The sequence below is a fragment of the Platalea leucorodia genome, assembly GCF_965183815.1.
Source record: "Platalea leucorodia genome assembly, chromosome: 5".
In the NCBI taxonomy this organism is placed as follows: domain Eukaryota; kingdom Metazoa; phylum Chordata; class Aves; order Pelecaniformes; family Threskiornithidae; genus Platalea; species Platalea leucorodia.
The window spans coordinates 10,459,079-10,471,573 of NC_138827.1; the positions used below are offsets into that span (position 1 = coordinate 10,459,079).

At 38.8% G+C, this 12,495-nt stretch overlaps 1 protein-coding gene across 1 annotated transcript in view; it reads left to right on the forward strand.

Annotated features, from left to right (window-relative positions):
* Positions 1–3,332, forward strand: part of VWA3A (von Willebrand factor A domain containing 3A) — a gene marked incomplete at both ends in the record, with an annotated part of 32,961 nt that extends 29,629 nt beyond the window's left edge. The window contains 3 exons of the mRNA XM_082313987.1: positions 848–974; positions 1,593–1,690; positions 3,248–3,332. Coding sequence (XP_082170113.1) covers positions 848–974; positions 1,593–1,690; positions 3,248–3,332 — 310 coding nt within the window. The remainder of the gene's footprint in view (positions 1–847; positions 975–1,592; positions 1,691–3,247) is intronic.
* Positions 3,333–12,495: the final 9,163 nt, after the last annotated feature.

Below are 12,495 nucleotides of genomic sequence, written 5' to 3' on the forward strand. Positions count from 1 at the left end.
TTGAATTATTGGTCTTAAGTTGAAAAAGCCAACTTCAGGTATTTATGAAAAGACTTTTCCATTATTAATATTTTTAGTTAATTTATTTGTATATCATTTGGTTAACTGGTCAGTAGCCAATAACTGTCTGTTAAGGAAATCTGCTAATAAGGGAGGAAGATGTCACTTCTGACTATGAGTTACTCTGAAACAAAATCTGCTGCTTCCTTTCTCCTAGTTGTGGAGATTTTAGTGTGCAGAACTCCAGTGAATGGAATCAATCCTTGCAGCTTACTTGAGATTAATGGATGTATGACTGGTTTTGACTTTGCAATGCTAGTGCTTGGGAGACAGGACTCTAAAATGATGTACAAACGGCAGTAAAAGTGTGTGATTTAGCATACTTGCAATAAGAATACAGTAACAACTGTACCAGTAATCCCAATGGTTCTTCTTGGACAACGGCAAGTAATAGAGGCTTAGGCAAGAGAATGAAATATGGGGCATGCGCAAAATGTTCTTTCCCTTTATGGAGCTTTTGGGCTTTTTCCCCTGTGTAAAATATTACTGCCCTTTACCTGCCAGCCTGGCTTCTGGATTTCTTGGTTTAGTTTTTTTTTGGGTTCTATTGCTACACTGAACCTCTTGTCCAAAAATAGCCTTGTTTTGGAGGTTATGACAGCTAGGCAGTGTATATTCTTCATTAGCAATTGACAATTAGAAATGATAGGGAATTTTATAATCATGTCCTCCAAGCTATTTGTTTTGATGTAATATTTTTGGAGGAATTCTTAGAAATTCTTTGTCTATTGTTGTTGCTTTCAGAGAAATAATTTTCATAAGTAACTTACTACTTTGTTGTTAACAGAGGAGCTAATGAATTTCTGAAGAAGCTTGCTTCCCAAACAGGAGGGCGCTACCATTGCAGTTTTGGAGATGTGGATGGACAATTAGCAGCTCACAGAATGTTGACAGAGGGCCTTGATGATGAAGATGTATGTTAAATAGATTGGTTTTGTTGGGTTTGGTTTTGTTTCATTTAAACTTAGTTCTTCATCAGTAGTCAAACTACATTTAAAAAAGAAGAATCATGAGAAAAATTAATATAAGACTCCTAAGATACTTCACATTGAAACTGAAAGGAGAAATCGTAATATCTGGCTTTGCCTCTCTGCTAGCTGCCTTGGTCAGGTGACCAAACCCATGAGAGAAGTATACAATGCAATATAGTTTTTGAAAGAGAAGCAAAAAAAAAAAAAAAAATCTTATATCTGGACACTGTGGTTTTTAAGCTAACTTTAGCTTTTACTGTGCCTTCTTATCCTTAACATCTTGTATTTCTTTCATGTAATTGTAAAATCCTTATACAGTGTTTAGCACATTAATGCTCCAGCAGGAGACCTCAGGGATTGCCACAGCAGAAAAATATGTTGGTGAAGAAAACCATATTCAACCCAGAGTTACTCTGCTCTCCCCTTGTAAGACCAAGACATTCTCTGAAAGTAGATAGGAGTAGGGAGATTTAAAGCTTAGGCTCAGTTAATGAAATTGATAGAAATTGAAAATAATAAATAGGTGCAAGTTAAAGCAGAGTATTTTAATTCTGTTTTCAGGATCCAGTTTTCCCTTGCTTTGAAGGAGATGATTTAAAGAAACTTACTCAAGAAGTAGCAAAAGCTAGAAGTTTCTTAAAGCAGGCAAAATCTTTGAGGTGAGTATTTATCAAGAGTCTTTCAATAATTGTTTTTTTATTTCATGAAAGGAAGACAAGAATATCTGATTTCCAGTGTCTGATATTTAAAAAATAATTGCTGTTTCTTTCCTTGTACTGTCAATTTTAGTGGTTTTTTTGAGGCTTGGAAAATGACATGCAAGCAAGCTGTCTGCTTCAGAGGGATTTAGTTTTAAGATCTTAACACAATTAGCTACCATCATAATAAAGGATCTGAGCAGATTCTAACAACGTGTTAAACTTCAGGGCTGTTGTTTTCTCTCAGTTGTTGTCCCTCCATTTCTTATGTCAAAGAGAAATTAGATTAAATTGTTCCTCTCCTTGCCGAGTTCTGTTATCTGCCAAATCAATGTATTTCTCTTCGTGTATATTATTAAAAGAGAAAATTGACTCTTGTTAATGTGATGCAATGTTGGTTTTAGTACCTCTTCCTTTAGTATGACTTCTTACTCAGAAATGCAAATTACTTTTACTTTCCAAAATCTGTATGGGCTCCTTTTATCCTACCTCACCCTGACTTCTATTAACTGCATGGTCATCCATTCTCTGTCTGCTAGAATTATGTTCTCTGCATGGAATAATGTGAGGTCTTCCTTCTGTTCTCAAACAATCCCATCTCAACCCATTTACTTTTCAAGTTACCATCAATCTCCTTTTCTTTTTGCTTCTAAAGACCTGTAAAGTTTCTACTAGCCTTTTTCTGGGAAGATGCCCTAAGCCTTCCTCTTCACTCTTCTTCAGTGAATCAGGAAATGTAAGGATCTGACAAAATCATTCTCCTCTCAAAGATCTTGAAATCATTGTCCTCTCAATCTCAGTCTTTTTCTGTTTTCCTAAATAATTTGACTCTTAATCTTTTTCCTTTTCCTGTTAAGTCTTGGGCCCACCAGAGTTTGTCCTGTCTTCCCCTCTTTACTTCTTTACTGTAATTTTCAGCTTCCTTTTGTCTCCAAAGAATAAGAATGTTCTTCCAACACTCTTCAGGTTTGTCACCCTTTCTTTTCTCTTTCTCATCTTCTCTTCAGCATCCTCCCTCAATACGGAGTTTCTTTTTCCCTTTTCTGTTAACAGTTCTGTAACAGATAACAGTACAATGTGATGCCAGGCAGAGGTATCCCAGCGGACTCCGAATGAGCTAAGTCAGTTCCTGGAAGCAGCATAGGCCTCTTGGCACTGCATGCCATCTGTATCTCAGTAGACTGAATTGGCTCAGGTGGCACACCATTCCCTGCTGCTTCTGGTATCATTCAGAGCTAGCTTTGATGCCTGCCTAGAACTGGAGTGAAGGACAGTTAAATTGTATTGATCCTTGTGTTTCTTCTTTGTTTGTTATGCTTCCTAACTGCTGATCCAGAACCAGAAATTGCCATTTCAGTAGTAATAGGAGGCAAAAGTACTTGCAAAGAGCTTTAAAATGCATTATACCTCCTCAATGAAAAGATTTTCCGTTGGACATAGCTAAAAAGAGATACAAGGCTACTATATGTCTGTGTGAAAAGCTGAAAATTCTTTGGGTTTTGTTTTTCTTTCAAACAGGTTATTACTACAAAAATGGAATATAAACCAAAAGGAAAATTCGGGCTTTAAAAAAAATGCTCAGGTAAATAGTCGCCACAAATAGATCATAGTTTATATGTAGTTCATATATTTCAGTAGCAGGATAATGTTTCATAAGCCTAATGTATAATGCATTCATTTCCAGCCATGACTTTTTCCAAAGTTGAAAACTTTTGTAATGATTTTAGTTCTTAGCTGAGCTAGTCCACAGCATAACGTAATATACACAAAGAACAGTTCAGAGAGAACTATGTTTGGGGTGAAAGGAGCAAGGCAGATGTGTATTTGTAGTTATTAATGGTTTAGCTCTTTCTAAGAGCAAACAGCTAAGCTCATTAGAGGGTTAGGACCAGATGTAATGGCTGTAATAACAATTGCTACATGGGCTGCATGATTTATCAGTTAAATGAACAAGGCTGACTGAAAAAGACCCCACTAATAGTAAAGACAGCCTCAGCAAACACTGCACTATTGTTACAAAGTTGTGGGAGAGGCAGCTGGACAAATTAAACCTCTCGCAGAGCTAACATGCTGCTTTTAAATTGGCAAAGTAAAAATTACAGGAAAAGAGAAATTGCTTTCTCAGGGTTAAACAAGACAGAATCATTTGTTACAGAGCTGTTTGAGGGAAAAAGTGGGCATGGAGACAACTACAGAGAGCGCTGCACTAGAGAACTTAGGCCTGCCAAGATATTCATCAAGGAATTGGGTAAGGCAGATATATAGTGAGACTGTTTTTGAAATCCTTGTTTCTATAGCTGTAGTTTGTATTTTGGTTTACAAACATTGCCCAGTCATTCAAAGAGAAGGGGGGGGGGGGGGGGGGGGAATCCAGTCAGACCTGCTGGTTAAGAATGCTTGCTTCATGGAGAATGGAACCTGGAACTTGGTCAAGTATGTGCAGAACTTAACGTATAAGGGCTGATCACTAACGAGAGATGCTTGGAGAGGAAACAGATATATAACCATCCTGTAGTAGCAAGGAGGTTTTTACAGGCACGTATAGGCAGAGGCTGGTGTTCTACAACCACCTCCTGTCTTTCAACCTTCCAAGGTAAACCGTATTGCTTGTAAAGTGTATAGGAAGACATTCCTGTTAATGCCCTACTTCAGAAAGTACATAGCATTGTAGCACAATTAAACACGTAAGTAAGGAAAATGAGAAGTTAATTAAGTTAATTTATATTGGTTTTCTATTACCATTTTGTCAAGGGTGATGGTGAGCCTATACAGTTTGTATCTTTTGAATTGTATTTAAAAAACTATTCATGTGCTTGACTTGTAGGTTTAAATTTTAGATGAAGAAAAGACGCTGAAGAGGTTTGGAGTGGTACCACCAGCCTGCTTCTTTTCAGAGTGTGCTTAAAGCTTCCAGCTTCAAGCAGAAAGAGGGAAGATCTATTTTTTGTTGCCTCTGAACTGCTGGCAAGAGCAGTCACAGGTGATAAGTGCTGCCGACTTATTCCACTTGTAGACTTTGCGGGACTCAGAGTAAATCAAGCCCTGAACTTTCCAAAGTTTAAACATAAGTAGAGGATATTTTTCAATATAGCTAATACAAATTCTAAAAGTGTAATGTATTTCTAATATAATTAGTAGTTATACAGGATCACAACTTTTGTTTCTTTTCTGTTTTACTGCATCATACTAATAATTGCTTCAATCAGTTGGTGGTATGTCCAAGATGTCTTTTTTGGCAGTGGTTTGAGACTTCTTTGCTGGTGCTCGTTAGCCCTAACAGATGGGACAGATGGCTGTGATACTAGAAAGAGAATTCTTTATGCCAGGTTTGCATAGGAAGTCCAAGAAATAACCTTAGTGCAGAAAACAAAGCTTGGAATGAATGTTTTTGCTAAAAGAAGTTTGGTAATAATTATTTTGACTCTTTGCTTTTTATGTTGGCAGCAGAGAAGGATTTAGAGCTGATGACTGAGAAATCATCAGACATGCAAACAAGTAATATCTTGTTGCTGATAAAGCCTGGTTATGTTTGTATAACCAGACACTGCCAGTCTTCTAAGCAGTTCTGTTAAGTTCTTACGTGTTTCCTGTCCTAGAAAGATTAAAAATACGTTTGGCAGTACCATATAAGAAAATCCAGTTTAAGCTCACTGCAGTAATGAGGCATATATTTTTCCAGTTGATTTATGAAATACACATTTTTTCTTAGTGAGGAACTCTGCAATGTCAGCTGCATCTCCTGAGTGCCAGCCAATAGGAATGATTGGATATAGTTTGATATGGGAGATATTATCTTTTCTGTCCCTCCATCTGTTTTGTCTTCATAAAGATTTAAAGATCATTTCTATCATAAAAGTCTCTTTTTAGTGTTTTATGCTCTGCACCAGCTGACTCCCACATTCCATGTTAGTACCGGCCTACTGTGGAATACTGCAGTTAAAATGCTGCTTTGTGCTATGCATCACTTTCTGTGATTTTATTAGTATATGCGTTGGTATATGTGTAATGGCTGAGATGCTTTGATATGAAAATGTTAATTGTAAATTAATAGGATTAGTTACATTTTTATTTGGGGTATATAAATATTAGATGATGATCACTGATAAAATGAGTGGATTTGTACTAATGGAAATGTTAAAACAGTAAATCCAGGTAGAAGGGATGAGGTTTCTGTATTGCCAAAAAGAAATTCTTATTTATTCCTCAGAGGATTTAAGAGATGTCACAATACTGTAGCATAGATTCTGATATTTTTATAAAGGTCCTTTAAAAGAACCATAAAAGGAAATACACTTGCGCAGGTATGTTAAATGATATCAGAGGCTTTTTGTGAAATCAGATAGTAATGCACATGTCCGATTTTGCAAATGTGGATAAGCATCAGAATATTTGTGTGTTGTGTTAGATTGCAACCTGTCACACCTCTCATTTACAGCCTTTTTTTTCCTGTATAGTATTTGGTGTTCAGAGATTTTACTCATTCTAAACAATTCTGCTTACAGTGTCTCTCTAGACTGATCATCAACGGATCTATGCAATCCTAAGTTCATGGCAACCTACACTAATACTCGTCTCATCACTCAGTTGTTTGTTCTGGTTTAGACAGGTCATTTGTTTTTGTGGGCAGAGCATAGGAAGTTTCTCTGGTTCTCTCCCAGACTTAAAGTAGGTGTTAGGAATTTGGGAGTCTTCTCTTTGCTGGTGGTGTGAACTAAGGGTTTCTAAGTCTCCTGCTCAAGAAAAATGCAACTGGAAAGTAAGGAACAAATGTTGACGCTAGAATTTGTGTCACCGCAGAAGCTATAAAATAGTCGGGTGTTGCAGTATTTAGCCATTGCATCCCATGCAGCTTCGCTTCTTTAGTAAGTGCTTTCAGGCTGTGCAGGCTCTCTCCATGCTGCTGAAGCCTTGTTGTCTGGCAGGCTGGTCAGCCCTGCTATCTGCTCAGAGCAGCTCCTTCCTTTAAAATATAGTTTCTGTCTCCTGCCTGTTACCCACCTGGAAACTCTCGTCCTGCCTGCTCCCATCAGTCTGAGGGCTACTTAGTCAGGAAAACATTTTAAGGAGATGGTTCAGCGGTGACGACCTGATTAATCAAGTGCTCTGTTAATGACTTTTCTATGTTGATCTGTCATGTATATGCCATTTGCTTTCCTGGCTTATGTTTCCTGGAATGGAATTCACTGTATTCAAGACATAATAAAAGAGGAGTTTTATAATTGGCAAAGATGTATAATTTTCTGCCAGCTTGTTTGTAAGTCATGTCATTGCTGTGACTCACAGAATATGTTGATTTGCATGCAATGAATTTAAAGACAAACGGCCAAACCAGTTGCTACCTTGAAGTGTTCTGCCCCTATCAGAAGAGTGCTGGTTTTGCAGCAAGAGTGGGTACCTTCCCTGTGGCACAGCTCACGTACTGCCATAACGTACAGCCACCTCCCGGCTGCTGTGCCACCGGTAACTGGTGCAGATGTTCGTAAAAGTTTAGTATGGACTGGTGCGTCAGGAACGCCTTTTGCGCATGGTTCAGCCATAGCTGCGCCAGGGGACAGCAGCCTGCAGCCGCAGGGTGGGACAGCTTGGGATAGTAACAGATTACTCCATCTAAATATGCCTAAATTTGAGTCAACCCCAGGAAGTTCATGCTGCTTCCGAGGAAGTTAACAGCCGTATGCGTGTGTTGTGCCGTCTTCTCCAGAATTCTGCCCAGCAAGAATTTCTCTGTGCTTTATAAGCATGTTATCTCCTCTTAGTGTGTATCTAGATTTGTAACTACAAAGTTCCAAGACTTTAGGCACCCAAACTCATTAAGACAATGAAGTCACAAGAATTTTCATTGAATCATTTTAATGCATCTCAACCAATTAGATGTATATAGGATACTTTTCATTCCATTGAACTTCAGTCCTCTGTGAAACCATCTCAAACATGCTTATTAGATGTTTGCTTTCTGAATAGTTCTAAAAAAAAAAAAAAAAAGAGAGGAAGAGGGGAAAATCCAATTCCAGAAACCTGTCACCATCAGAAAACACCCTATTCCTTCCCTGTCTCTGTTACAATAAAGAGAACCTAGGTTTCAGGTAACTCTCTTGAACGCACTGGTAGAACTACCGTATGAGGAGGCTGATAATCCCTGACTTGCATCGTGTGAGACTTCATCAGTCAGAATCCTAAATTCTGCCGAGAGTTTGATAGGTAGGTTAGGCCAACCTCGTCAGCCACCAGTTCACGTGCTTTCAGTGACAGGGGCTGCCTCTGTCATCGTGGCCACGCTTCATGTGGTACCAAGGCTCGCCCTTCATAGAGAAATAACTAGCAAGTAACAAACTTGATCTCTCTTAGAGGGTTTTTCCTTTCCTGCTTGGAAAGTCCTGCAGTTTATGTTACGATTTCTGGGTTAGTAACAACAGTAGAGGTGAATGGAACTTTGTAAATTAAACTTGGTAGAAGATATGACAAGATTTTAAATGATATCTGACTGGCACAGTGCAAAACAGATCCTCCTCTTCCATCCACCCTAAGCCACCTCCCGTGCCCTCCTAACTCCTCCAATGTTTTTTGGGTATGAAAACAAAGCCATGTAGCAGTAATGATGATCTGTACTTCTCTCTTCCGGTGCAATGACCGTTAGGAAACCTTTGAATGAAAAGGAAACCTGTAAGGATTGGTCTTCAATAATATTTTTTAAACCTGCTGATACATAACTTCTGTGGGTTTTTTTGTTTTCTCTGTGATTCCTGTATGTAAGAAGCCAAGCTGTCGTCCCTGCTTATTATATAGAAACATGCCTTTATTCAGTACATTAATGCAGTATTTTTATTTATGATGCATTTGTGTTCCTTCCCTTCAACTGTTGCATGAACAGTTGTCTCCTTTTCTAACAAGACCTGAGAGCTGGTAAGGGGCCTGTTCATTGTTGCTGTTAGAAGTTGTTTCTTCCTGCGATTCCACCCCGACTTGCCAACGCAGTCTCACGGTTACCATTTCATTTGACTTGTACGTCAGTCTGCGTAGCATGCAAAGCAACCACGAATGCAAAGTAAACGCGAACATCGCGACTTGGAAAGCATTTCATACGACGCGTTCCAAGGCTGTGCTTCGAAGTATTTAGGTGTGCTTTATTCCTTCCACAAGGAAACAGTGAAATATACGGAATCATAACACAAATAAATACACAAAGGCACAGGAAAAAGGAAGGAATAGAGTAAGAATGTTTATGTATGTTAACGAAGAACTGAGGGATTTAAGAAGAATCTCATCTCTTAGCTTTGCAGCTAGCTGTCTGAAGAATATAGTAGAAAACCTTGATTTTTCAGACTTTTTTTTAGGAGGAAAAACATGATTCAAGTACTAGATATCCTTGGGTTTAGAAACACTGTATCTGATAGCATTAAAAAGAAAAAGCCAGTGACAGATGACAGGACATGAGAAAAACAGAAAAAGCATAGTATCATCTCTACTAAATGTATGTTTGTAACTTTCTTCTGTTGTTATATTGTACAGAAATGTATAATTATATTGCTATACACAAAAAATGTCTTTACAAAAGACAAGCTATTGAAATGCATAGTGATGAATGCTTAATATCTTCACCTAATGAAAAATCAGAGGGAGCTTACTGCCCAAAGGATCTTGACTTAGTCCTAGCATACAGTTTTTCTTTTGCTGTATTAGGCATCGAAAATATGCCTTTTGTCAAACAGCAGGAATAAGGATCTGCATCTTCTTTTCCCTTCTGGCATGGACTTACGGCGTGACATGGGTAAGTTTCTTTGCCTCTGTGTCTTACTTTTCTAACTTCACAAGGAATGTGAAGAACATCATGTTATCATAAAGTATTTAATGTTGCATTCGAATGATGCATACTTTGGGTATTAAATTACATCTGTTGTTACATTAATGTTGTGTTGGGAAACTTTTTTAAGGATGACTTTATTCCTTAGAAATATTTGATATGTTCCAATGTTTAGCATTTGATTATATGAAAAATAAACATTCTTAAGTTTCCTTTCCCAAATTCAGATCCCATGATTTCTCTTTTTGAAGCAAAAATTCTAAGCACAACAAGGTATGAGGTTTAGAGCAGAGTTCCAGTCTTTTCCTCTTTTCCATTAACATTGCAAGACTTTCTGATTTAAATGCTTTTTAACATTTTCTGTCATCTCTCACTTAAAATGTTAATACCGCACCATTGTCACTTCACTTCTCTCACCCCTCTGTTGTTTTAGACTCAATCCTTGTTATGAGGATGATTGGTTTTGTAGTCACAAAGAGATAAGTACCTTTAGTCAAAAGTGCTTACACCCGCAACAGATCTGTCCAGACTTCTTTGGGGTTGCAGAGCGGATCAGCGATTTGGCACGCTGTCCAAATGAGTCTCACCACTTGGAGTTCGTAAGAGTGTGTCAGTACATATGGCTGGGCATCTGGATGCGAGCAAGCGCACAGGGAGGTGTTCAAACAAACGATGAGCCTGGACAACTCTACTAATTAGAATTTTTAATAAGTCGCATGAAGAGAGGATATCTTTATGCTGCAGTTATTTCAGCAAAGTCCTATCCTTGAGATAGCTTTAAGAGAGAGCTTGGTCTCTTAAGCTTTTCTGCTGTTCTGCCCTCGGGCACTGCAGAACATCCCATCCTGCCGTGACTCAGGCCAAACATCCGGCTGTCATTTCAGCTCAGACCTCTGTCTAGCTCTTCATGCGCTGCTTACGTCTCTGTTAAAGGCTCCTTTCCGCATAGTGTCTTCCACACAATTAAAAACCCTCGTTCAGGTTCCTCTTACCTCACAGCTGGAGCCTTGCTCCTGTTCTGTGGCCCGAAAATGCAGACCTGTGAAATTAAGGGGACCTGCTGAATGAAAGGGACGAAGCCCCAGTCTCCACACATCGGTCTCCTAGGCCATGATCCAACACCTCTCTGTGGTCCAGTACCCAGCACTGCTGCCCACAGCGCCGGCGCGGGGACAAGAGCGTTCCTTTGTACGCTGGAGACACGTAGTGTCTTCTCTTTCTTGCGCCCTGACTCCTACTCACTCTTACTCAATTCACATTTATCAGTGGATCTATCAGCGTGTGATCTGAAATCAGCTTGTGTAACCTTACTAGATTCCTCTGTGAAACACTGCAATTACATTTCAACATTGCCTTACTGTCTGGATGGGAGTACTGTTTTGATAAGCCAACATTTCAGAAACGTGGACCTTCTCTGTGTAAATAAACAGACAAACTCCCTGACACCTTCCCGTTTTATTTCATGCAGTCGTCTCCTGGAAGTGCTGGATGTTTTGTTTATTTTGTGTGCCTACATGAACTGCGAGTGGTTACAGGAGAAAAAGGAGGAAAGTGCAGCATAGAGTTGTGACTCAAGACCAAAATCAAGCTTAAATCTTAATGCAGCAGCTTTTCTCATTGTACCTTTAGCTTCTGTTTCTTTCAAAAAGACTTAGCAGGATGCTCTGAATAAAATATGGCCACCCCTCTTCTTCATTAAAGATAAGAGCATAAGCGTAACAGGAGAGGTACAAAACACCGGTTCTGAAAGCTCCTCTGAGGTGTCTCCTTCTGGCTAAGGTGGAACCCAACGCCAAGTTAAAATACTCTTTGTTGATTTTCACTGAGCCATGAGGGACCGATACGCTATGAATAAGCTGACCAGCTGCCTTGACTTGTGGAGGAGTTCTGCAGTAGTCCAGGGACCGAACGGCCACTTTCTTTCTTGGATTAAATGGTGAGAGCTATCGGTGCTGTGGGCAGCTCAAAGGCGAGAATTTGGTATTCTTGGGGTTTTCACTCTGAGCTGGCTTTGTCACTCACCCGGCAATCTGACAAGTGCAGATTAGCTTGACAGGTTCAAAGATTCTGCTTCTAATGCAGGCTACAGGGACTTAAATACATATATGTTATGCTAAAATCTATTTGCCCAGGTGTCGGTTTGAGTTCTTGTCAGCACATGAACATTAAATTACATTTAAATTGCAAAGTCACCTATGAACTCGAGATATTTCTAACATGCCAACATTTAAAATTGTAGTCACTTATATTTAGATTTGGGAGTGTTTCTTTAGCATCTTAACTACTGCTTTGAGACCTAATTTTAGACACACCCATTTAAAAATGTTGGCTTTGATTTCTCATTGTTTAATTTGCAAAAGGATATGTGTTTTAAAAGTGCTTTAAAATCTTAGGATCAGAGAACTTCTATAATTATTAATCATTTAATTCATTATTCATTTTAGACGCATTATTTAATAGTAAATCACGTTTTCCTCCTCTGTTGTGTACCAGTTAGTTTGCTGCCTGTACTTCATTCATCTTGGAAGCCGGAGGACAACCCTTGTGCCTACAGTTAAGCCTCTTTGCAAATACATAATTGGGTTGGGGATGAAGATGGAAAAGTCAGGATGAAAGTGCTAAGTACCATGGCCAAACAAGATTTTTGTTTCTTCTCTTTATCCAAATTTAGATTGAAAACCGTAGGTAGAAGGAGAAAGTATTTCCATTCACTCTGCTGCCAGCTGAGATGTATCCCACCCAAGTTTCACACAACTGTGAGAGGTTCACTTTTAAACTTTAGTGTTAAGAATTTCTTTCCTGTTTTTCTTTAGTAAAGAACCCTTTTCTCTGTACTTTTTAAAAAGTGTGAGATGTTTTTGTAATCTAGTACAATTTATCTACAGAATGCTGGTACCAATGGTATATTTGTGTTGTCTAGTGCCTTAGCAATACTTTTACCAGGTAACAGTAAGAGATACCATCCTAT